This window comes from Tenrec ecaudatus, chromosome 2 (genome assembly GCF_050624435.1).
Source record: "Tenrec ecaudatus isolate mTenEca1 chromosome 2, mTenEca1.hap1, whole genome shotgun sequence".
Lineage (NCBI taxonomy): Eukaryota > Metazoa > Chordata > Mammalia > Afrosoricida > Tenrecidae > Tenrec > Tenrec ecaudatus.
Genome location: NC_134531.1, coordinates 665,682 through 692,822, shown reverse-complemented (window position 1 = coordinate 692,822; position 27,141 = coordinate 665,682). Strand labels below are relative to the sequence as shown.

Below are 27,141 nucleotides of genomic sequence, written 5' to 3'. Positions count from 1 at the left end.
GCACCGCTGGAGAAAGGAGAAGGGAAAGGGAGACCAGCAGTCCCTGGCTTCACTGCAATTGCTACGGGCCTCTTTTTGAAAGTCAAGGTCTTGTTGGAAAACAGAACTTATTCTTCACCATTGTAAGCACAAGTAAAACTGAAAAATGAATGGATAAGCCCCCAAAATTGTGAAAGGGACCCCCTTCCACATTTGCTTTCTGCAGATTTCACTTGGAGTTGCTAATTCTTTTCTTTTGAAAACACATGTAAATGCAGCTTCAGGCCTTTCTCCTCTATCTCCCTTTTCATTTCTGGAAGTTGATTACCACAGACTCAGGTGGCCTCAGTTTATCTCTGCGGCAGAGGATTAAACAATTAACAACTAGCTGTAAAGTAGGGTTGCAGGGACTGGCCCTCAACAAGGCACCCCTCCTCTTGAGTGGATCCCGGGGTGCAAACATTCTGGGAGCATTTACTCAGAGGTTTCTGTCTATTTTGGGGAGACAATTCTGTTTTGAGGGGTTTGAAGTAGATTTCATTACTAGTAACTTCCCCCAAATACTATTAAAGTAAAATCCTAAAAATAAAGTGAAATCAATCCCACAAGAAAAACCAAACTGAACAAAACACCAAACTGGGAACAAGTTGTGCCTGTGTCCCTGAGACAAGGCTGCCCCATCTTTCCCTTCAACGTTTTATTAGAAATTTTATTTAGAGGCTCTTACAACCTCATATTTTGAAGGTTTCTATAAACAGAAGCAACTAGTTTTATTTTGAAAACCCATTTCTAATTTACAAGGCCTGCCCCCTGGAGCTGGAAGCTTCCAGCCAGAGCTCGCAGGAGCGGGCAGACTATTTGGGGATTGTAAATCCTCAGGCTGCTACTCCTAAGACTCACCCTGCGAAGTCCAGCTCCAGCTCAGGTGGCCGCAGGGCCCCGGGGCCTCCCTGCCCCCATATCTCTGATGGACTGCCCCCAAGAAGGTGAACTCAAGTTCTAAGCCTTAGACCTGTGTGCATGAGGTCACTGGGGGCAGAGGTCTGTGTGCACAAGGTCACTGGGGGCAGAGCCTGTGTGCATGGGGTCACTGGGACCAGAGCCTATGTGCATAGGGCCACTGGGGCCAGGGGGTCTGTGTGCACAAGGTCACTGGGGGCAGAAGGTCTGTGTGCACAAGGTCACTGGGGACAGGGGGTCTGTGTGCACAAGGTCACTGGGGACAGGGGGTCTGTGTGCACAAGGTCACTGGGGGCAGAGCCTGTGTGCACAAGGTCACTGGGGGCAGGGTCTTTGGAGTGTCACAGCTGTCCTGTGCAGTTGCCTAGAGGGGAGCATTGTAAGAAGAGCTGAGGCACAGGGGAGGCGACCCTGCAGACGCCTCTGGGCGCTGCCAGGTCCACACAGACGTCCACCATTGTGCCAGCAGCACTAGGTGAGTGAGCCCGTCTGAGGAGCATGCGTCACTCCTGCCGCTGGCCCAGCCAAAGCGTCTTTGTCATCAGGAACGCCGTGTTCTCACCCTCAGTGTCCCCACTACAGTCCAGCCACTCCCTGGCCAGCCCTCCCTCAGACACCACCCCGGAGCTGTGTCAGTGCCCACAGCTGCAGGGCACAGCCTGCTGACAGAGGTGCACGTGAGCACCAGGTGGCCCTGAGCCCAGGTCTGTTAATGCCCCCACCCTAAGCTGGTGAGGAGCAAAGAAAGAAGCAGCGAGTGCAGCCATCTGAGCCACACACACACACGCCCCCAGTCTCCTCTGAAGGCACACTGCTGTGCGGGGAGCTGTTGGTCTGCAGTGGATCTGAGCAGAGGGGCAGCTGCAGGTGCAGGCTTGCAATGCCCCAGCGCAGGGCACTGCCTGTTGCTGTCTCCCTGGATCAGACGAAGAGTCCTGTGTGCCAGACACAGAGAAGCGGAAGGGAAGCTATGTGTCTGTGTGTACACCACCAATGGAGTTGGGTCCACTACCTGGTGCTTCCAACCGCGGTGTGGCTGTCAGTGCAGTTCTCACTGTCGACTAAGAATGGGCAAACAACTCCCTGCCACGGAGTCAGCACTGATGTGGTGACCCTACAGCACAGGGTAGAAGTGTCCCGTGGGATGCTGAGACCATATCTCTTTAGGGAGTAGAAAACCCCATCTTTCTACCTTGGAGCAACTGTGGTTTCGAACTATTGACACTGCGGATTGTATACCAACATGTAATCACCAGGTCACCACGAAAAGCAGCCAGAAACGTGTCCTCCTAAGGCCTCTGATGGACAAGCCATGCCTCGCTTTGGAGGGTCAGGCTTCACAGGGTGCCCAGTTCATTGGCCCAACCCTGCTCTGAGCTTCTGGCCCTGCCCCTCGCTTGCTGTCTGGTGCCTGGCTTAAAAGCCACAGGAACAAGCCATTTTCCTGGAACAGCAGAGGGAGAAGGAGAGTCAGGGAAAGGAGGAAGAGACAGGAGACAAGGCTAACTTCCTCCTCAAACAAGTGCCTTCTCTGCCATGAAACACCAGATGGCACCCACTGCCTTCACTGAGCACTTGGACCGATGAATTTATTAAAGGACTCTGATCAAAAGGGGGTCGGGGGAGACACACAACAGGGTTCCATATTCTCACAGACTCCAGGCTTTCTGGAGCCGCAGAGGATGAACCCCCCACAATTCTGCCCAGAGGTCATTGTGCTCTCTGAAGAACTACCTGTAGGGTTGCAAACACGGGCTCTAGTGCAGCAGCAGCTGTGAGGATGGCTCAGGCCAGGAGGCTGCTGTGGTGGCACTGAGTGGAGGGCACCCAACACCACCACCGTCACCACCACGAACAACAACGACACGGGGCCAGGTTGACAAGAACACTTTGAACGATGAGACTCTGGAAGAAATCACGATGAACCCAGATTTCTTAGCCATGACTTTTAGTGTGGAAAACACGCTCCTGATAACTGGCACATGGGTGAGGCATCAGGCTGCTGGCTGCAGGGTCGGTCATTCAAACCCACCAGGCGCCCATGGGGAGAATGGTACGGCTGTCAGCCACCTTACAGATTCACAGTCTCAGAAATCCTATATGAGACCATTCCTCTTTAAGGGAGTAGAAAGGCCCTTACATGAGTCAGAACTGGGCTTGTTTAATCTTTACAGAATCGGATTGCCACCTACGTCTCTTTCCCAGATCGGGTCAAATAGCCAGTCTTGTGCTTGGCTGCTGGCACTTCCACCACTGCCCTACCAGGGCTTCTGATCCTACCTTGAATAAAGATGACAGCAATTGTAAAATTATGCTTGATCTAATGGAGCTAAGGAGTATAATAATAGCTGTCAGAGCTATTGATGAAATGTTAAAAAAAAGAGTAGCTTAAAAGAATATTTCCCCATGTTAGTCTTATGCTGTGCTTATCGATCTCCACCCCTAATGAAAGGCCAGTGACAGCAGGCAACTGACAGTGACTGTGGCAGTTACATCATCTGTTGTCAACTTGAAACTATTAAGAGTAGAGGGTAGAGTCTAGCCTGTCAATCAGGTCGCAGCTTGATGACCTCATTTGGAGATGCTAAGGAGATAAACAGCTTACTGGAAGCCAGACACATGCTCTCTGCTTGACTATCTACTTCACATTCCTGATGACAAGCCACATGGAGCTACACAGATGGAGCAAGAGCCCTGGAGCTAAACATGGGGACCCATGCCAGCATTGAAATGCTTCCACCGCCACTGGATCCACAAGACTTTCTCACCCGCTGGCTTGTGATCTTCCTGCATTCGGTGTCATTGCATGTGTTGTGTGAGTGTATAGAGAAATGTATGGATTAGTAATCACATATGGGGTAATAACGAACTTATGGACTTGATCTTGACTGGTCTGGTATATTGTCTTAATGCATAATTGCTCTTTGATATAAAGTTCTCCCTTACACACATGGGTCTCCTTGGATGTTTCTGATAGTTATTCCTTAAAAATGAGGTTTTCTCTCAGAGAGAGCCACAGCCATTTCAACGGGCCTCTCAGCCCTCTCCCTCTCTGCTTCCCTCACCCTCCAGTAAAAACGGCCAGTGCTGTGCTGTGTGTCTTGCTTTGTGGGAAAAGGTCACAGAAGAGCTGGCTTTCAGTGTGAACACGACAGCAAGCCTGTGGACTCTGTGCCTGTGCCCCCCAGTGTCTCGGTGATGGATATCTGCCTCCCACTGCTGGATCGGGGCGACCCCTCTCCAGTGGAGGCCACGTTCAGAAGAGTTAGAGGTGTGATCCGATCTTCATGAGTGGGCGGACAATTGATCGCTTGCTCTAAGAGCTGCCTGCATTGGCTTCCTGGACGTGTGCTCCCTAGAATGTGCCACAGAAGTGAGGATCTGGTGCAGGTTCAACCAGGAGGCCAAGGGTTGCCCTTGGAGAGGCTTTCTCTGGTCACTTGGGCCTCCACGACTCAGTGTGAACAGGAAGCATTAGTCGCTCTGAAGCTGGCTTGTGCCACAGTGTCTAGGAGTAAGAGAGCAACAAAAGACAGGTGTCTTTCTGTGTCTCGCCTGGCATGAGCCCACCATTCCAGGGGCCGCACTTCCCCCTCTCTCAGCTCTGTTTCATTAGGGGGTCCAGAAATGTCCCTCCCATACAGAAGGATCCTAGCGAAAGCTTGGAAACAACCCCCACCCCTGGCAGTGGTCTTGTCAGTGGTAATAAGAGCAGCAGACAAGAGGGGTGTGTACAAAGCCTCCGGGGTCCACTGAGGACAACCTCAGGGTTCCTTTCCACATGCCCACTTTTGCGTGTGTCTCTGTGTGCCTGCATGTGTGTGCAAACAAGTGTGCCTTTCTGTGTGCATTTATGCAGGTGTGTGTGTGTCTGTGTGAGTGCATGTTATGTGTGAGGCGGTGGGTCTATACGAGTGTGTGTCCATGTGAATGTGTGCCTGAACATGTGTGTGTGTGTGTGTGTGTGCATGTATCTTTGTGGGAGTGGGTAGGAGTCTGTAGTGTGTGGGGGGAATGTATCTGTATGTGAGTGTGCGTATGAATGTATGTGTAACTCCCATAAAGAGTTACAATCTCGGAAACCCACAGAGGCAGTTCTACCTGTCCTAAAAGGTCGCTCTGAGTCACAGTCGACTCGATGGCAATGAGTTCAGGTCCAGGAGAATTTCGGCATGCGTCAAGAGCGTTTCGTGCTCTGCCATCCCACAATGCCTACCTCCCGTTAGGGACTGGACTGTGCTCCCCACAAAAGGTGTGCTGAGGCCAAACCCCAGTACCTGTGAGCGTGACCGTATCTGAACACAGTCTCTACTGTCAATGTTCTTGGGGAACACACGACCACCTGCGTGGCATTTTTATTCAAGGAGAGACAATGCGCCACCAGGAGAAACACTGGGCACGCTCTCACAGAGAGGAAGCTTGAAAGAACTACATCACTGTGTGGACACACAGCATTTTCCTCTCCAATTCCCTGGGGTGGGGGTGGTGCATACTTGCTACAATTCTGCTACAATTCTGCATATGGCAGCTATGAATGTCCGTGTGTGCGAAAACAGCCAGGAGCAGACGCTCTGGCATGCCATGACTCCGCGTTGAGCTGTGGGAACACATGCCGGATGAGATGGCTTTCCAACACTGCCTGGTCACCTAAAGACTCGACCACAGTGTGTGAAGGGTCAGGGGCTCTCACTGACCCTTCGTGGCCTCAAAACCACCCTGTTTGTGCAGGCATTGAACTGTGGCTGCTCATGTCGTGAGCCGTGCGGGCAGAGATGCAGCGTGGCTGTCAGACATACAGTTGCCCCCCACCTCCACCACCACCACCCCCCCATCGGCTTCCTAGGCTGTGAGCTGTACCCACGCAATTGGTCACCTATGTCCTGTGGGTCCCTGGTAGCCTCGAACCACTGACCTCTCAGATTTAGTTAGCCTTGACCCTCTGTACACCAAGCCTTGTTCTGGGGACTGCCACTGTGCTGTTGCCATTGGCCTTTCCTCCAGACTAGTCTGCACTTGGCTGGTGGCCAGCAAGTGTTCGCATCTGGAGTTCAGGCAATGCAATCGCGCTGAAGAGATGCATTCGTTTCTACTAGGTTTTCGGTGAACTCAGGCTTGTCTGCACACGATTTTATGTTCTCTGCAAATGCAAATGGCTTTAGTTCTTTCTTTTCAATCTGGAGAGCGGTCAGGTGCCATCGAGTCGGTTCTGACCTAGAGCGACCCTGTATATCACAGAACAAACAGACACCACCTGGTCCTGCACCAGCTCACCATCATTGACTGAGGCCATTGTTGCGCCTGCGTGGCCTTTTCTCTCGGCCTGTCTTGACTACACTCTCAAATCCAAGGCTGATGCGGGGTGGGGACAGCGGGCATTCCTGTCTGAGTGCCAGTCTGCAGAGAAGCACTCAGGCTTTCGTCACTCCGTCTGAAGAGAGACAGCTGTGACGTTTCTGCACGTGCCTTTGCTCAGGCAGGAGGGGATCAACCAGAGTCTCCAGAAGTCAAGTGATAAGAAAGCAAGAAAAAAGACCCCGTGGGATTAGCTAGACCTTTTTTTTTGTCTCAGAATATCTACTTATAAGTAAGAGACACAGAAATGTTTATAAGCAAAGAAAAAAATACATACACCCACAGAGAGAAAAAGAACCAGAAACAGAGTCAACACTCCCTCTAAACAGCACCCACATCGAACCGCACCCATGGGCACGGAGTCCATCAGTCCGGGCTCAGTGACCTCTCGGGACAGAGGTGAACTGCTTGGATCCCTAGGGTGGTCGGTGCAGCACAGTGTACCCTGAGACTCGCAGGGTGACTATAAGACAGCCAGGGCGCACTGTCCCAGCGGCTCGTTTACTGTGTAAATCATAAGTACCATGCCGAAATGTTGCTAGAATACCCCCAAATGACCACAAGGTGTATAAAACACAAGAAAGATGCTGGGCAACCCCACTTCAGAAAAGGGGCCCCGGACCCGCGGGGCGCTGTTCTTGAAAGCATAGAAACAGCGCTGAACACTGGACAACTGGATCGAGACTGTGCAGGGCAGCGAGGCGAGGGCCATGAAGGCCACCAGTCCACGGTGATCTCCCAGAGCGGGGCTTCGAACCAGTTCTTCCCGGTTCAGATATCTTTTAAAAATGTAGGTTAACCAGGGGCGGTTAACTGAATGGCAAAACATTAATGGGTTGCCACTCTGTAGGAAACACAATCTCCCTCTCAGGCAACATGGGGGTGGGTGTGGGGGTGGGCATGCACACTGCCCGGCAATGCAGTCTCTTGACTGGCAGAGTTGAAGGCAATGGTGCCCATTTCAAAGATGGTGGCCAACCTCAGTGCTCTGAATATGGTGCTCTCTGCGGTCTTGGCCACAGTTCAGTCCTGGATCAGGCTTCCGAGGGGGCTCACTACACCCCCTCTTAGGATCCCCTGCCAGGGGCTCAACCTGGAATGTTTCCTAGGATAGCGGTATCCTACTTCCGCCCAATTTTAAAGTTCAAGTCTCTTCTGCTTTCATCATGCTGGCTGTGGGTGAACTGGTTCCAGGTGCTTCGACACCTGCTGTGAAGACCAGTCAGTTTGTACTGAAAAGCAGACTCGGCGACATGGTTGCACGGGAACGGTTTAGACAGGCTGGAAAACACGTTCCCGCATAAGCTTGCAGAAAGTATTTGTATTCCATTCTGAAAACAACACGGCGGGCACTTCCTGCAAGCCCAGGAACTAGCAGAGCTTCCCAAGGGAACTGTGCCCACCAGCGTGGTTTGGAAGCTCTCCACAGCCCCAAGATGTGAAAAATGAAATTTAGAAAAACAAGACATGCCGGGTGCAGGTGCTAAGAAAAGCACTCCTTGTTTTAGATCTTGTGGAGGCTGTATGTGTGCGGTGCCATCCACAAATAGCCACACAACAGGGTTTCCACCGATATGAGGGGAAATGTGCCCGAAAGATGGTCCCCCCCCCCCCCGCTCCCCATCTCTACAGCATTCACGTAAAGAGTTTCTATGCAGAAAAGGGCTGTGAGGACAGGGCGTGGGGGAAGAGGTCAGACATACCTCCAATCTCCACCCTTCTTATCCCTAATCCTGACACCAGTTTTCCTCCCATTGACTGGACTTCTCGACTGGCTGGAAAGCCTGTTGTGATGGCTACACAGAGCCCGAAGGCAATGTCCCCGGTGATGGGCTTCACTGGGGAAGGAAGAGGCCACATAACGGGGAGGAGACAGTTATCTTGTCTGTATGTTTCTCCACCTGCAGGCAGTCATGCTTCTCCTCTGAGCTCTGTGGTCCTGGGCCTCGCCTTTGTTCCTGTGCTGGGAAACCTGCCGCTCTGTCTCACAGGCTCAGGTGGCCCTTCTGCTCTGTCCCATGGTCCCAGTGTGGCCTCTCTGCTGCTCTCTTACTTCAGACAGGGGTCTCACATGGGCTTTGTTGGGGAGCTTCCCCCTTGCTGGCTGTGAGACCCCCCATTCCTGCTTCTGCGATGCTCACTCTTCCTAAGCCTGGTGGAATGGCAAAGCTGACCAACCCTCAAGGTAGAGTCCTCTGCGCCTTATTGATACGCGCTGTCAAGGAGGCCTGAGGGTGTAGTGAGTTATGCATTAGGCTGCTAATTACAAAGTCTAAGGTTTGAAACCACCAGCCGCCATAGGGCCAAACATAGGGCTCTCCTTCCCGTGAAGTATTACAGACTCAGAAATCTCCATGCTACAGCACCACTACGAGTTGGAATCAACTTGATGGCAGTGGGTTTGCCTTTGGGTTCGTTTGCTTGCTACAGGTATTTGGGAGAATTGATCATCTTTTCACAATTGTGCGCCCTGAAAAAGATACAGTGAGACCCCAATCCCTATGGACATGACCTTGTTTACTTTGAAGACAGGACCAGAAAACACGAGGTCACCCCAGAGTCTGGGGCCCCCCTCCGTCTGTGCGGGTCTCCCTTGGGTCAGAGTGAGGGCAGCCCCGAGATGCCTGGAACACAGAGGCCGAAGGAGACAGGAGGATATTCCCCTGAGACTGGCCCTGAACTTGGAATTTCCCCCAGAACAGTGAGGAGCACATTCTTGCTCTGCGTGGCCACGGCGGCCGGCCGGGGTGTCAGGTTGCAGCAATCCTGGCAGATGAAGCAGACCATGTTTTGCTCTCCAGTTGCTGCTGCACATCTGTGTCGGTGGGCTCCTGCTAGTGGGCCCCTGTGTGGGTGAGCGGAGTGGTGCCAGAGGGCTCCCTGCTGGTGCCCACGGAAGGCTCTCCCTCCCTCCCGTCTTTTGACCTTTTGCCTTTTCCATGGTGTCCTGATGGCCTTCACAGAGCTCTGGTCCTCACTAGCTGATGTTCCACGAATCAAGTCTGTTTTTGACACGTTCTCAAAGCCCAGGCGGCACATAGTCAAGGTATTTTGGCCCTCATGGACGTGTCTGAATTTTCTTCAACCTGAACCTGAATTTGCATGTGAGTCATGGATGGTCTCTTCCACAGGCAGGGCTTGCTGATGTCGGCTTTCTCCGCAGTCTCTTATCCTGAGTGTCCTGTCTGGGGGGATCCAGTGTATAGGTGCCATTGGTGTTGCTGACAGACAGAAGGTAGTTGCCGTGAAGACGTCATTAGTCTTGACAACGTATACCATGTGACCTCGAGCTCTGCTCCTCACTGAGTCCACATTCTCCAACTGCCGATCCTGCATTTCCAATGTTCACATTTCAGCCACCAGCATTGATCCAGGCATCTCCAGAGGTCCGGCTCTCTGCCATCAGTGACTGCTCTGGGCATGTGAGCAGAAGTGGCAGGGGCTGGCTGTCCGTGGGCCCGTGGCTATTATCCTATCTTGGTCAGATTTGTACTTCATGACAACTCAAAATCACCCCTTTGGCTGTGAGTGTGGGGCCCTCCCTCTTCAAGCTGTCCCCTCCTCCCCCCCGGCATGGAGAGCACCCAGCCATCTGATCCAAATGGCCAGTGCCAGCCCATCCCCCTCACTTTACCCAGGACGTGGATCTCCATGGACTCCATTTCCCTTTGGGGTTTCCAGTGTTCCTAAGACTCGTACTCTGTGCAGTCCACATTCTGATTATGAGTGCTGTTTGCAGCTGTTTCTCCTTGTGAGTCAAGGACCCATTCGCAAAGGAAGGTCCAGCAGGCTTTCCTCCATCCGCACCAGAGGCCCTGCTGTGAGGAAGCAGCCAGCCCTGTGCCTTCAAATTGGAGGGGCTCATCTGGATCACTCCACCAGACAAGGACCTGCTGCTGCTGTTAAGGCTTTGTGCTACGCCAGTGGCCCATTTTCCAGACACGGGCAGCCTTCTTTTGGCCTTTGTCTGAAACTCCACAGAAACCTGCCCTGCAAGGGTGACCCTCCTGCTGTTTGCAGCCTCCGCGGCATGGCTCCAAGCATCGTGGCAACATGCAAGCTGCCAGGCAGAACAAACAGTGGTGGGCAAGTGGAGTGTCCATGGCAAAGAAGAAAAGCCTCAGGGATACTGCTTGTGACGGGGCGGCGACACTGGTTTCAGACCTAACTACACCTGTGAGGATGGGGTGGGCCCGGGCAGCATTGGGTTCTGCTAGACAAGATGTTGCTGAGGGTCCGGATGGACTGGACAACGTCCAGCAGCAACAGCAGTCGCTCCATTGGATGAGAAACAGGATGATGACTCAGCTTGTGGTTGCTATCTTCTTTTAAACCTCAGTTTTAGCCCATCTAGTACTCAGAGTTCATGGAATGCAAGCGTCCATGTGAACAACGGTTTGGATGTAGCTGACGGATATGCCCCTTGAAAGACGTCCTAACCCCTGCAGCCGGGGACATGATCCTGTCTGAAATAGTCCTTTGTTATGGAGTGAGGGCATCCCGTGTTGCCTGGGTCCTGAACCTGAACCTTTCTGCCTCAGACCAAGGCTGAGCACTCATGGAGGTGCATACAGGGACAGGCAGATGTGAACGGAAGCCGAGGACACAGGGACCCTCCAGGACGACTTAGTCCCTACAACTGTGAGCAAATAAAGCCCCACTCTGCGGCACCCATCCCCAGCATGGCTCCCCATTGTCCCAGGGTTGCAGGCTGCTGAGGAGTGGGCCAGGCCCCCAGAATCCAGGCACCCCCAAAAGAGGGGCTGATGTCTGAGCTGGGCCCTGACCTTCAGCACTCCTGCCCTCACAAGCACAGAGTGGCCATGTGAACCTGTTGTGTCCCCAGAAAGATGCACTGACCGCCTGGCTGCCACCTGCTGTTTAGTCATGTGATCATGGAAGCCATCATTCAGCCCTGTGCAGTCAGGGCAGGGGCCTCCACAATGTACCCGGGTGCTGATGTGCTGTCGCCAGCAAACGGGGAGTCCCTTACCCTGCTCACTTCTGTATCACAGGGAGGGTCATGTGGACACTGAGACGCCCATGCAGGGACAGCTGCCAGAGGGCGTCATCAAGGAGCCCCAAAGCCCAGGGCTGCTCTGGCCAGATGTCCAGCCCTCTGCAAAGGCCTGCCGGGTGCTTGTGCTCCAGAGGCAACAGCTCCCTGAAGCAGCCCACCTGGCCTGGCACCCTCGGCTCTCCTCCATCATCTCTGCCAGGTCAGCGTGCCTGCCGGCAGAAAGAGAGTGGGCAGAGCAGGCCCAGAACGTGACTGAAGCACCCGAAGAGCCAGTTCCCTTGAGTTGGTCTTGGCTGGAGGGCTGGACCAGGCGCCATTTCCTTAGACAGGAAGAAGAGCCCGCCCTCACCCTCCACGCCTCAGATAAAGACACCTGCACGGAGGTGAATTACCCAGACTCTTCTTCATTTTGCAGCAAAGACACCCAACAGAAAATGTTGGTGCCCACGTCCATTTCTCCCCTTTCCATAGCCATTTTGGCTCTCGGCCGTGCCAGTTCATTTTCACACCACTCACTGACACCAGCAGATGCCAGCAGAGGCACGAGCTGTACACCGACCCGGGAAAGGGAGGACTGTTCTGTCCAGACACGGGCGCCAGCACGGGGCAGGACGGCTGCGTGTGGAGACCAGTTTCACCTGGATCCCCAGCATGTAGAGCCCTGTTCTCGGCTTTGTCGTTCCCTGTCTTCCTTTCGGAGGGGGGGAGGGTTCTCCTCTGTGATGCAGTGAGGGCTCCAGCTTCCCACGTGTGACTCCTCTCCGGCTCCACTCAGTCGAGGTGCTGCCGCCGAGGGGCCCAGACAGCCCTCAGCGTGGACCTGCCTCTGCTAAGAAGGGCAGACCACGCCGCCGACACGTGTTTCTGCCGATGATCCCGCCCCACCCTTTGAAACTGTCTTCTCAGAACATGACTCTGGACACTCAGACCCCCGGCTGCCCAGACTGGATAATAAAACTCAGCAGCCATTATGTTAAGTGTGTCCCCATCAATGGCAAAACGCAGCGCTGCTTGAAAGCTCCAACTCCCTGCATGCTGTCGTCACAGATGTGCCCCTGAGCCAGCCGCATGCTTTCAGAAGGGCACGCTCACAGCCACACACGCGTGCCAGCGGACAGGGAGGACGCGGCAGGCTGGCGAGACTTCCAGAAATGCCGGCATCTTTACTTCCTTCCTGAAGACAGGGATCTCTCCTAGACAGTGCGGCTGGAAGCCCCTGGACAGGGAGAGAGGGGCTAAGCCGGATGAGAGGGATACAGGGAGCAGCAAATATGGGCATCGTTCTCACATGACCTGGATGGCTTTAGGGATCCCTGGTGGTGCAGCAGCCAAGCGCTCCTCCGCAAACCCGACAGTTGATGGTTGTACCCACCAAGCTCCTGGGGAGACTACGGCTTCGGAAACCTACAGGGGCAGCTGGAATGTCCTACTGGATGGACTCAGCCACAGAGGAAGGGAGGGGTTCTCTTCACAGGACCTGAGTTCAATCTGAGCAGAGCTCACAGGGAGCAGGAACGCAGGGTTCCCGTGAGCCTGAGCCACTAACAGCAGCACAGGGATGTCCATGGATGGAGACTCAAGGTGGTGGGAGGAGGTTCAGAAGCCCGAGAAAATAGTGCTTCTGAATGTGGTTTTAGGATGGGGACGATGTAGATGATGACGTGGGTGATGGTGTGGTTTTAGGATGCGATGATGTGGATGATGATTAGGATAGTCATGATGTGATGGTGTGGATGACGATGTGGATGATGGTGTGGATGATGATTTGGATGTGGTGTGGTTTTAGGATGCGATGATGTAGATGATGGTGTGGACGATGGTGTGGATGATGATTTGGATGTGGTGTGGTTTTAGGATGCGATGATGTAGATGATGGTGTGGACGATGGTGTGGATGATGATTTGGATGGTCGTGTGGTTTTAGGATGCGATGATGTGGATGATGGTGTGGATGATGATGTGGACGGTGGTGTGGTTTTAGGATGTGATGATGTGATTAATTAGGAGGGATGATGTGATTGATTAGGATGGGGATGATGGGGACGATGATTAGGATAGTTGTGGTGTGGATGATATGGGTGGTGGTGTGGTTTTAGGATGCGATGATGTAGATGATGGTGTGGACGATGGTGTGGATGATGATTTGGATGGTCGTGTGGTTTTAGGATGCGATGATGTGGATGATGGTGTGGATGATGATGTGGACGGTGGTGTGGTTTTAGGATGTGATGATGTGATTAATTAGGAGGGATGATGTGATTGATTAGGATGGGATGATGTGATTGATTAGGATGGGGATGATGGGGACGATGATTAGGATAGTTGTGGTGTGGATGATATGGGTGGTGGTGTGGTTTTAGGATGCGATGATGTAGATGATGGTGTGGACGATGGTGTGGATGATGATTTGGATGGTGGTGTGGTTTTAGGATGCGATGATGTAGATGATGGTGTGGATGATTTGGATGGTGGTGTGGTTTTAGGATGCGATGATGTGATTGATTAGGATGGGGATGATGTGGATGATGATTAAGATAGTTGCGGTGTGGATGACGTGGGTGATGGTGTGGTTTTAGGATGCAATGCTGTGGATGATGATTAGGATAGTCATGATGTGGATGGTGTGGATGACGATGTGGATGGTGGTGTGGATGATGATTTGGATGGTGGTGTGGTTTTAGGATGCGAAGATGTAGATGATGGTGTGGACGATGGTGTGGATGATGATTTGGATGTGGTGTGGTTTTAGGATGCGATGATGTGGATGATGGTGTGGATGATGATTTGGATGGTGGTGTGGTTTTAGGATGCGATGATGTGATTGATTAGGATGGGGATGATGTGGATGATGATTAAGATAGTTGCGGTGTGGATGACGTGGGTGATGGTGTGGTTTTAGGATGCGATGCTGTGGATGATGATTAGGATAGTCATGATGTGGATGGTGTGGATGACGATGTGGATGGTGGTGTGGTTTTAGGATGTGATGATGTGATTAACTAGGATGGGTTGATGTGATTGATTAGGATGGGATGATGTGATTGATTAGGATGGGGATGATGGAGACGATGATTAGGATAGTTGTGATGGGGATGATGTGGGTGATGATGTGGTTTTGGGATGGGGATGATGCAGATGATGATTAGGATGGTCATGATGTGGATGGTGATGTGGACGTTGATGTGGTTTCAGGATGGTGCTCATTGTTGCTGCTGCTAAGGCGGCCCACGGTGACAACCTGCATAACAACAAAACACTGCCTGTTCCTGCACAACTGTTGGCCTGCTCAAGTCCAGTGTGCACTTGAGACCCTTCTCATCAGGGAACACCTTCCAGCCCACCGTCAGTGGCTGTCAGATGGTGGTGCTGTGTCCCATAATGGATTAATAGACTAATTTTTGAAATCAGATGGCAAATCCTTCTTCCTAGTGTGTCTCGGTTTGAAGGCTCCATGGATACTTGTCCACCACGAGTGCCCCTGCTGGTATTTGATGTCCTCATGGCTCAGCTTCCGGCACCGCAGCAGCAAATGTGCCCTGCAGAGTGGCACTGGTGTCACCCAGGGTCCTCCAGGTCCATCACAAAGGCCCATCTCTGAGCAAGCACAGGATGTCCATGCCCTTGGTCAGCTGGCGATTGACAGTGTGAGTTCCTGCCTCCTCTCCCAGGCAGACCCTTGGACTGGGTGCTATGAGCATAAAGAATGACCCAGAGATTTGAAGAACGAGGTGTTTCCTGGTTACCATCAACAACTGCTCTGAAAGGGACCACATGAGAAGGTACTTGGTAGAGCCGGAGAAGAAAAATGTGGAGCAAACTTCAAAAGCACAGAGACCAGGCTGGGTGTTCGGAGAGAGATGATGGAACCTGAGATGGTGGTTCCTAGTCCCCCTTCAAGTCTGGAACTGAACCCACCCCCGTGGGTCAGCCTTCAGGCAAACCGACTGGTCCAGCAGGAGCACACCAATGCTGGGAGGCGTGCTCACGTCAGAAGAGGAAACGGACTGTGGTCAGGTGGCAGCTTCGACCCAAGGACGCCGTTCAGAGCATGGGAAGCGAGGAGCACAGGGACAGGAAACAGGGGGACATGGATGGGGTGTTACATTGGGAGGACTGCAGTGAGTGAGCAGAAACAAAATGTGTGTGAATGACTGGATGTCAAACTGATGACCTACTTTGTGAATCTGCATCCAATTCACAATACAACAGTTTTTGTTTGAAAGATGCACAATGCCAAGCACCTTTGGAAATGCCAGTGCTTTAATGTTCTCGTCTCATAAATAATGAAAGACAAAACCCCAAAGTTATAGAGTAATAGATAGTTCTGGCCACCAAAGGATTCACAGCTGGGTTTCAGGTTGGCAAGACGGGGCCCTGGCAGCCTATTGGGAGCCTGGTCCATGGCACGTGGCCCCTGACCCACTTGTGGTCCAGAGGGATTCCTGGTGGGCAGCAAGGAAGCTGCACTAAATCTCTGACATAAAGCTGCTCACACCAGCCTCATGCCTCATGTCCGCGTTTGTCTAAGGCACCTTCCTGCCCCCAGTCAGGGGTTCCTGTCTCAGAGGGAGGGAAAGCATAGTGTTCATGGAATCTTGTCTCAGGGACATGCATGCATGAACGCACACACAAGCACACACATGAACACTTACATACACAGGAGCGCGCGTGCACATGCACATGCATGCACACACAACACACATGCACACACTCCTGCACACTTACATATATATGTGCACACAGGAGCACAAACGCACACATGCACACACACACGCACTTACATACACACATGAACACATGTGCACAAGCACACATGCACACACAAGTACATACACACCAGCAACATGGTGGCAGTGAATCCCTCCCTGATAGACAGGACACTGGGCATAAACTAAGGAAATGCGCAGTCCAGAAAGCGATGCGTAGCATGGATAAGGAAACAGACCATCTGGTTCTCAGTATGCTGCTCCCAAGGGATGCACCTTGGGCACAAAGCCAAGAAGAGGCCCAACTCAAAAAATGGAAACACACAGCAATCAGAGGAGGGTGCCGCTCTCAACTCTGATCAGAGACTAAGGCGACAACGGCATGAGAGTCCAAGAAGGTCATCAATCATGATTAAGGGTCAGTGGAATGAGAGGACATAACCGTGATGGCAGTGACCAGACGTGGTGCCCAGTGGAGATGACCAGCCCTCTCCTTATTGCTGGCCTCAGCCTGCCCACCTGGTAACATAGCAGTGTGGGATGTGCTGTGCCGCAGCTTCCAGCCTGCCAGCACTGTGTGGCCCCCAGAGGAGGACCCACTGACCAGAGGATAGACACACGTCCAGGGGGGCTCATTTCCTGCACCCTCAGCCCCAGCCCTGCCCCTCACCCCTCAGAGGCAGTGAGGCCGAGCCTGCCTGTCCCACTCTGGGCCTGACCCTCCAGGGAGAGGCCCACCGCCCCTGGGGCCTAATGCAGAGCCTCTGTTGTCCACACAGGGCTCCAGCAATGGTGACGTTACTGCAGGATGGGGGCTGGTGGAGTCGCAGCTCACAGGGAGGCACACACGGCAGTGCCTCCCCTCCCTGCCCCTCATTGGCAAACAGGACACAGGCCTCATTATGCAGCTGATGAGCCAGGCGGCACTTTCAGGGCAACAGCAGGACTCGGCTCTCCGCCAATGTGTATCCCCGCCAAAGAACCAGGGTTCAAGCAGCCACCTTATTCAAACACCTCTTTTCATGATTTATACAAATTCATCTCATTTACACAGGAATGCATCCAACACTAGGCAGTTCTGAGACAAGAGCAGCACCCTGGGCCCCTCAATTACGCAGCCCGGTGTTCACGGCACCAACGACAGGCCCCAGCCACCCCTTAGTTGCCAGGGACTGAACTACGGCCTCTGACAACATGCATTCCCTCGGCTTGGCTGTGGCTCTCAATGGGTCACGGGATGCAATGCCACAACCAGCCCTTGTGGAGCCACCTGTAGTGACCTGAAGTGGCCAGTTCTGATCTGATGTAAGGAGATCAGGGTGGCATGGAACAGCCTTAGACCGGGGTGGGATTCCACTCCATACTTAGAGCTAGTCCTGATCAGAGGATATAAGATGGTCAGAGGAGGGCATGAGAACCTTTGTGGGGTCCCAGTCCTGGTGGGAGGATTAGGAGTTTGTGTAGTGTGGCCCGCATCTCTTTTGTCCAATGATGGAGAGACTCAAGCAATGAGAGACAAACCACAATCAAGGAAGAAGAGCCGGAGCACAGCTTGGCCTTTGGACTCAGGATCTCTGCGCTCAGAACCTCCTAGAGCCAGGGGAATACCAAAGCCAAGATACGTGGAGATCCTAAGAATGCTTACCCAGGGATGCCGGATGGAGCCTGGAGTCTTTTTTCTCAACTGGGAGCCCAGTCCCCACTCCCAACATGGTGCTGCATTTGGACTTCTGCTCTCCTAAACTGTGAGAGACGGTGGTCCTGAAGGTCAGGTCCAGACGTGTGACACTTCTGCCTCAGTAACCCTGAGAACTAAGACTCAAAAAACAAAGCCAAACTCACTGTCAGTGAGTTGAGGCTACAGGACAAGGCAGAACTGCCCCTGGTGGTTTCCCAGACTGTAACTCTTGCTGGGAGCAGAAGGCCTCATCTTGCTCCCGTGGGGAATCTGGTGGTTTTGAACTGCTGACCTTGCATTCAGCAGCTCAATGTGAGGAGCCACCAGCGCTCCTCAGAGAACTAAAACGACAGTTCCCAAACCAGACAGTGACATGGAGCTGCCTTTCAAGAGCAGCCCTGGGTGGCCAAACAGCCAGGGCTGGATGACTCACCAAAGGGTTGTCAGTTTGAACCCACTGGAGCTTTGTGGGAAGCAGCCCCAGGTCATCTCCTTGGAAACTGAGAGGAGGGGGTCTCCTAAGCAGATGGGGGTCTCCACGAGGGAGACAGCTCTACAGCTACCGCCATTCAAGATGGTGGCTGCCGGCCACTGGGACATCAGTTGGCTGGCTGTGAGGTAGCAGTGTGTCACTGCGTGTGCTGGTGACTCGACACCTGGAACCCCCAGATTGACCTGTGGCTCTCCAGTGCCAAGCCTCAAATCTGTCTCCCCCTAAGAAGACCTCACATGTGGCCAATGGCCTGATTTTATCTGTTGCCCTTAATCCATCAGGTGATTCTGCCCTATTTAATTATACACTGCTCGGGGGGAGGGAGCAGCACATGCATCTATTCTCATATGAGGATTGTATTTTCTGAACCAGAAAAGAACTCTATTTTGTCACTAGGTGTGACATTGGCTCCACAACTCTCTGAGATGTCCAATTATATTTCATGAGAGACATTCATGGGGTCCCGGTGGTGCGGTTGCTAAGCAGAAGGACAGTGGTTCAAGCCTACCAGTCACTCCAAGGGAGAAAGATGAGGCTATCTGTCCCCTAAAGATGGACAGCCTCAGGGACGCACAGGGGCATTTCTGCCCTATTGGATCATTGTGAGTTGGCACTGACTCCATAGAAGAGGGGCTTCACAGACACTTACTGCACTAGAATGTCCCCTAAAAGCAAGGGTGCTGAGAAGTGACTTCCTTCAGACACATCATTAGGAAGTACATTCACTTCCTGGGTAGACTAGAGACACACATTTGTAGACACTTACATGTGTATAGAAAGAGCTTTATCTACTAGAGCATTGAATACTGAGAAAACATCCCAGCCCAGTCCAGATCAAGTCCACACGTCTTATATTAGCCAATCTAGAAAGTCTTCTTCAAACTCGCGAAACACATGCAATGATGCTGAATGCAGGAAGATCACAGGCCAGTGGGTGGAAAGTCTTGTGTATCCAGTGGTGGTGTAGCATCTCAGTGTTGGCAGGAGTCTCCATGTGGCTCCTCCAGCTCAGGGCACTAGAGTAGTTCCATGTGTCTTATCAGCGGGGAGTGAGCATAGAGAAAGTGTCTCCGACCTCCAAGGAGGAAAAGCAAGAGTTCCCAGAATTCTTAGAAGGCCACGCCCACACAGAGGCCTCACTGGCTATGACCTGATTAACAGGCTATACTCCACCCCTTCACTCTCAATTCTCAAATTGACAACATACTACATATCTACCACATGAGGGAAACCCTTGTTGGGGTGGGCTAACATCTGGCCTCCAAGCTGGACCTCCACACACCCATAGGTGTGGGAAACAGAAAGATTTCTCCCAAGTTGTCTCCCTCAAATATATGCCAAACTTAGCTGCTTGCTACACATGGTGAATGACTATATACTTGGAGGTCAACAGAAGTAGGTCAGGGGTTATTCTCCCTAAGGGTTATCAGCCATCCAGAGCAAGCAGACACCACTCTTTATCCCACAAGCAGGGCCCACTCCCTTCTGATAAGGAGAGTAGTAGATTGTTTCCCTGAAGGAGAGCCCAGGGAGGTCAAGCCCACTCAATGGTGGCCAAGGTTAGGCCGCCATCATGAATCTAGGGTCTGCCCTTCTTGTCACATGTATACCTCTAGTCCCTCCCCTTCCTATCATGTGCATGCACACCCCTAGCTCATCCCCCTTCCTGTTACACTTATGCCCATTGTATATCCCTCTCCTATTGCTTGTATTGCCTAGTGTACAGCCGCTTCCTAGGACATGTGGTTACCTGTAATCACGTCCCACTAAGTAGTTATAAACTTTGGTTAGCAATAAACGTCGCTCTCAGCTCTTCCGGTCCTCGCTCCATTGTACCTTTTCTGCTTGTCCTCCGTCTCCTCCCAATCTCTCCTATCCTCTGGTCTCCAATCTCCACGTGGACCACCAAGTGGGGCTGAGGTGAGCATGCTACTATGAAATGTGTCTGACTTCATTATTTCAATCTCTCCTCTATCTCTTATGCTTTCTATGACGTTGTTATAATCTTTATATGTCTCAACCATACAATTGCGCCTATTGAACACATGATTAGTTGTGGGGGGCTGTCCTTTTCCCACACACGGGGTCATGAAGCCAGTGCAGGAGAGGCCGGTGTTGGGATATGTGCAAGTCACTGTGAGTCAGAGCAGATCCACTCACAGCAGTAATGAAGTTCTCAGTCCCCTGCACTCATGTTTCATAAGACACCACTCAATCCTTTTCTTAAAAGTCAGTGCCAGTTGACACAACACCTCCGTGATTGCCCCCCACAACCACCAAACAACATGCTGGGCTAGTTGGTAGCTGTGCAGGATCACAGTGTGGCTCAGGTAACCATGTGAGCCCAGGGGGTCATCCAAAGTCTTCAGAGAAATATGAAGTGCTGGTGACGTCAGCAGTTGGACTTACGACTTCTGTCAAAGTCATTACTATAAATAAGAGGCCATGTGACTAGTCTACTCAGAATTCCAGGCCCTGCTTGGAAGTCGACTGTGGAGGAAATGGGGAAGAGAACCCCAATGACTCTCGGGACCAAGCTCATCCCGCTTCCTCCTTTTGAGAGGGCTGGGGCAACGGGAACACCCATCCCAAAGAGCTGATCTCCACACAGCACGTAGCAGAGGGTCCAGCTCTGAACCCTCAGTTCAGTTTGTAGAAATTGTGGCATTTACTAGAACTTAACACCGTCCTAAAACATAATGGCACATGAGGCAGCTGAGGATGCATATGCTGGGTATGGGACCCTCATGGACAACTGGCTCCTTCTTAATTGTAGTGCCTGGGGTTTGACCCATGGCAACCTGTTGACCCCATGAATGAGTGACCCTTTTCAAAAAGGACTTGGGTGCTACTCTTTGCTCCACACGAAAACCAAAATGCAAGGTCCAAACGCCACGGGGCTTGGTTTTGCATCTACCACCATACTGTAACATGAGTTATGAAGCTTTATAAGGCATACTGACTCTCAATAACAAAATGCTGTCCTTAGGCACCTGTGCTAGTTAGATGCTTTTATGTCTGGGGTGGAGTCAGACCTGTCAATCAAGTCACAGTCTGCTACTGTCTCCTAGGGGCATGGCCTTCTCCAAAGGAGGACTCTGAGCACATCCTCCTCTCTGTCACTCTGCTGTCCTGCTTGTTGGGGCTCTGGGGGCCATCCTGAGAGCTGCCAGCTCCCGCCATGTCACCACCAACCGTGGATGCACATGACTGCACCCACCGGCTGGCGATCTTCCTGCTTCCTGCATTGCAGCACGTGGCTGAGAAAGTCTGAAGAGGGACTCGTGGACCAGTATCAGACTTATGGACTTGAGTTGGCCTGGGCTGGACGCTTTCTTGATATGTAACGACTTCTTGACATAAGCTCTTTCTTATACTGAGATGCGTGTCGCTGGATTGGTTTCTCTCATCCACCTGGCTTCACACAGGGCTGCTGGGTCCATGCTAGCCACAAAACCCATCCTGGGCCTGCACCCTTTCTCCACGTCGCAGCCCCCATGCGCGTCCATCACGCTGAGGGTCTCCTGGTCGTCTGTTGCCCTGCCTCGTGCTCCAGAAGCTCTTCTCCAGTTGTGCTTTGAGGGCCTGCCAAGCCAAGGGGCACATCTGGCCAAAGGCACAGTGTTCTGCTAGTGTCCATGGTCTTCCAGGCTTGTCCCTCAGAGGTGGACAGCCTCTCCTTTCTTCCTATGTCTTAGGACAGAAGTCCTACTGATGCCTGCCCACCCTGAGTGGCCCCACGGGCACTGGAAATAGCACAGGCCTGGCCTCCAGCCACACACAAGCCACTAGAGCACGGCACCCTGCCTGAGGAGTGGTCAGTCACATCACACAAACACTACATCACATCCACTGGAAAGGGAGCAGGCGCCATGACCAGTGTGCAGAAAGCAACCATGTCCAGGTGACCTATAACACCGACCAGAACAAAGAGAGGGATTCCAACGAGTAGTGTGCCGGCCTGTACCAGACGGTCCTCCCCGCCCCACCATCCCCTCGTTCCCCACCCCCCACACACACTCTGTCTGGGCTATGGTTCTCCATGGGCTGGTAGGTACGTGACGACACAGGCACCTCTATGATGTGATCTGATGTCAGGGGTTACAGCAGGAGGCAGGCTCCTTACCCAGGTCACAGCCCTGAGCCAGTGTCAGGGGCATGGCCCGGGATGAGCCTGTGTCATCCCTTATCTTAGAAAGAAGCTAGCAGAAGTGGGGACCTACTGTCACCACAGAAGAGCTGAGAGCAGAGAGTGACCTTTGGACCTGGGACCACTGTGCTGGGAACCTCCTAGACCCATGGGAGATTGAGGCCAATGCACACAGAGGTCATCCAGGGGTGTCGGCCCACAGATGCTGAAAAGAGACACGGCCTTCCGACAGAGAGAGAGTGAGACTAGAGAGAACCAGTGCGTGAGACAGAGAGAGAGACTCCATGAGCTGGTGTCCCAAATTCTGGCTTTCAGACTTCCAAACAGGAACTGTGAGAGGAAGCCTCCTGTCATGTCAGCACCAGATGGTTATGGCACTCTGAAGAGAAGCAGGTCTCTCCGGGTCCCGGATGAATGTGGCTTTCCGGTCAAAGCACAACTGGTGCCCTGCTGACCGCCCCATGAGTTACCCTCCCCCTCACAGGCCTCATCTCTAGGGTTTCTGAGTGTTTCGCCACCATGTCCATGTCTCACCAACGTGTGCTTCCATGTCAGCCACCTAAGAGACCTGCCCCTGCCAACAGCAACTGAGACCCTGCTAGGCCCGCCTCCCACTGCCCACTTGGTCCTGCTCAAGGGCAGGGGCACCGTGCGGGGCAGGGAAGACGGATCAACTGCTCAGACAGAGGTGAGGGGGTCTTGTGCATCTCTGGACCCCCAGCCAGGTGCTCCTGAGGGGTGTGGAGCCTCGGGAAGTCCCAGCCCCCATCCACGTGCTCATGGTGGGTGTGGGATGAGCGGAGATCCTAGCCTCTAGACATGCACTCCTGGTGGGAGTAGCATGAAAGGGGTATCCCAGAGGGCAGATTTGTTTGTGCCTGCCCCTGCCATCAGCATGGCATGGGCAGCCCCTTCCTGCTGCCCTCTGATGACTGGGAGGCGCCGCCATCAGCAGGAAGGGCCCAGCACTGCCAGCTGACTCAGGCGGGAGCAGCCGGGGCGCGCAGGATACCTGCTGGTGCTTCTCGAACTCCAGCTTGATGCGGGACTTGATGCAGTTGCAGGTGTCCTGGTAGGTCTGCTGCAGAGCCAGCTCCATCAGGTGCTTGTGGTAGGCACCCGCCAGGTTCCCGCAGATGAAGATGATCACATTAGCCAGGATCTGCGGGGCAGAGAGCAGATCAGCACTCACAGCTTCATGCAGCTGGGACCCCGCCTCCTTCAGCATCGCCCACCGCACCCGCCTGACCTCACTGGAGGTGGAGAGGGTAGGGGATGGAAGCTGGGGTACAGCTACTCCACAACCAGCAGGGTCACCGGGGCGGGGCACATTCCAGGAAAGACTAGGAACAAAGGCCTGGTAACCACCCCTGGAAATTGAACGTGAAAGTCCCATGGGTTGGGGCTGGGAGCTGAGCCCATTGAACAGTGGCCGCAGCAGGGCACTTGCATTCTCCACTTCAGTATACTCCCCCGACCCTGCCTCTATGCTGCTGTCCAGCATCACCCTGAGGTCATCCCGGGCTCTTCTGGGACATGATGGGAGGCCCTGGGTGCTTGGGGCCAGGCATGTGTGCATGGGCCATTGCCAGCCAAGAACACCAGCCAGCCTGCTGATCCCCGAGGATGAGGGGCCCAGGAGCAGAGCTGCCCAGTCCCCATTAGACCCCTGCCACAGGCCACTCAAGCAGCAGGGAGGTTATGCAGCATCCAGCAGCTGCAAGTGACAGATAGCCAGGTGGACAGCCTCCTCATTCTTCCATGGGGCTGCTGGGGGCTTGAACCGGCAGCCTTGCTATAAGCCCAGCTGCCTCCTCTGGCGTGCGCATGCCCGAGTCGCCAGCTGCCCTCAGTGGAGCGTAGCTGCTGCAGAGGCTGCTCGGTGGCTGATTTCTTGGGGAATTAGAACACCAGGCCTTTCCCCTGACCCTTCTGGGTATCCCTCACCCTCACCCTGTTCGAGCCCTCCTGAGCCCAATCATACAAAACACAGGGGCGGTCCCACGCGGCAGACCTGTCCCATGGGAGGTAAGTCTTCCTGGGAGCAGACTGCTATCCATTTCCCCAGAAGCAACTGGTAGCTTTGAACTCCTGAACTTTTGATCAGCCAAGAGCTTAACCAGGGCCCCACCAGGGGTCCCGCACAGCAAGGATGCTCTTGCTGCCCGGCATACAGCAGACTGGAAACACTGCCTGGCCCTGTGCCAGCTGCACGGTCAGGTCATGCTTAGGTTTGAGCCCAAGGTTGCAGCCACCGTCTCAGTCCACTGCTCCCTGTGCCCCACTCTACCCAGCACGATGACGTAAGCAGCTGCTCCTCTGCGAGTTCCAGGCCCTACTGCTCCTGGGGTTGGGGGGTGGGCCACAGTGCCAGAGAGGAGCGCTGGGACAGGACAGAGTGGGATCGACCCTAGACCCCACTCACCACAGGCCCAGGCCCCCAGCCCTGGGCCCCTCTCCCCATAGCCCCCAGCCTCCAGCCCCCAGCCCTGGGCTCCTCTCCCTAGGGCCTGATGCCTTCCCCCCACAGAGGCCTCTCTGCAACCTCTTGTAGAAGCTTCTAGAACCTTTGCTTCATCCCCAGCTGAAGCCGCAGCCCCAGCCTCACAGTTCCCTGCTCCCTCCCGCTGCCTGCAGGCAAACCCAGAAATAGCAGCTGACAGGGAGCCAAGTCCTCAGCCTCAGAAGGTCTCCAGCATCAGGATCCTCCACTGCTTTGCTCTGGTGGGGGGAGGGGGGCTGCTCTTGCTTCCCTAACATTTCCGGCTCCCCTGTTATCTGAGGCAGTGGCATCTCGGGACTGCAGGTGGTTTAGGTAAGGTGGGAAGGTGGGCAGTCTTGGAGAAGTTCAGACTCAGCCCTGCAGACTGCTGCGGCCCTTAATCACCATCAACAACGTGACCGGCTCGGACCCTGCATCTGGGTGATTCCACGTCCCAGGAAGCCACAGAGGCAGAGTGGACTACATCTTTATGGGCATGTAAATGCTCACCTGCACCCCGGATGCTGCTGGTGGGTTTGAACTACCGGCCTGTGCTCAGCAGCCCATCTGAACCCTCAGTGCCACCAGAGTCCCTGACAGAGGGTTACACCTCATACCGACCTCCTCATGGGAGCCAGCCCTTCCAGAGTGGTCCTGTGGGGGCCTTAGTTTACGAAGTCCTGACCCAGGCTTGGACTCTAATCCCACTGCTCAGACCAACCTGGTTGTCTACAAGACCATGGACATGAATTCCCAGGAAGCCCCACTCAGAGGGAGCTCTGTGCACTGTGAGGTAAGGGAGGGGCAGGACTGGAGCCAGCACTCTGGTGGGCATATTGGTGGTCCAAAGATGGCATCTGGGATTGAAGAGGGGTCTCATTATCAAACTCAAACTACTGCTAACAGGTCGATTCTGACTCACAGTGATGTCTTAGGATGGAGCAGAGCTGTCTCTTTGGGTTTCAGAGATTGTCCATGTTAGTGGGAGAAGACTCTCCTCTTTCTTCCATGGAGAAGTTGTGTGTGTGTGTGTGTGTGTGTGTGTGTGTGTGTGCGCGCGCGCGCGCATGTGTGTGTGTGTTGGTGGGGGGGGTGTTGAACTAGTAATCCTGTGGTCAGCAGCTCAACTCATCACCACGGTGCAACAGGGCTGCTAATTTTTGTTCTAGAGTTAGGTGAAATTGTGCTGTTACAATTGTACCCACAATTTAGTTTGAAAATAAGGGAGCTAACAAATGGATCATCCCTTTTATACACTACCACCCCCTTTAGCAAAATCCAATCAACTATAGGATAAAGGTGGATTAGTGAGCTCTCTCTGGTCATAATTCCCAATGTTCATTTCCTTTCCACATTTATGTCTGCTCTACAACATGCGTCAGGCAAGCTGAAATTCATAGCACAGTCAACTAAATGTATAATCTTAAACACATAGCCCTACACATATAACCTAAAAACATAACCCTAAATACATAATCCTAAACATATAACCTTTTTAAAAATAATTTTATTAGAGGCTCGTACAACTCTTATCACAATCCATACATACATCAATTGTGTAAAGCACATCTGTACATTCAATGCCCTCATCATTCTCAAAACATTTGCTCTCTACTTAAGCTCCTGGCTTCAGGTCCTCATTTTTCCCCTCCCTCCCTGCTCCCCCTTCCTTCATGAACCCGTGATAATTTATACATTATTATTTTGTCAAGTATTGCCCTGTCTGATATCTCCCTTCACCCCCTTTTCTGTTGTCCATCCCCCAGGGAGGAGGTGACATGTAGATCCTTGTAATCAGTTCCCCTTTCGAACCCACCCTCCCTCTACATTCCCAGTATTGCCACTCACACCACTGGTCCTGAAGAGATAATCCGCCCTGGATTCCCTGTGTTTCCAGTTCCTATCTATACCAGTGTACAACTTCTGGTCTAGCCAAACTTGCAAGGTAGAATTGGTATCATGATAGTGGGGAGGAGGAAGCATTTAGGAACTAGAGGAAAGTTGTATTTTTCATTGTTGCTACATCACACCTTGTTTTTCTAGTGTCCTCCCCAAGACCCCTCTCCAAGGGGATCTCCAGTGGCCGACAAATGGGCTTTGGCTCTCCACTCTGCACTCCCCGCCTCATATAGCCTTAAAGCACAACTGTAAATCCATGAATAGTCCTAAGCACGTAACGCTTTTAAGACACTCAAGTCCAGCCATTCTTTCCCATCCCGGATGATCCCGTGCACAGGCACGCGGCCCTGGGCCCTGGCAGCGTCTTGTTGACCAGTCTGGTGGTGTCCGAGCAATCCTAGAAGCAGCTCTTCTCTTCCTGGC

The 27,141-nt window shown here is 53.0% G+C and overlaps 1 protein-coding gene across 2 annotated transcripts in view; it reads right to left on the bottom strand.

Moving 5' to 3' along the window:
• The window catches only part of ADCY2 (adenylate cyclase 2), a 206,147-nt gene that overhangs the window by 111,758 nt on the left and 67,248 nt on the right, over positions 1–27,141 (bottom strand). For both annotated transcript variants that reach the window (XM_075540813.1, XM_075540814.1), the window contains exon 4: positions 23,350–23,499. In XM_075540813.1, coding sequence (XP_075396928.1) covers positions 23,350–23,499 — 150 coding nt within the window. The remainder of the gene's footprint in view (positions 1–23,349; positions 23,500–27,141) is intronic.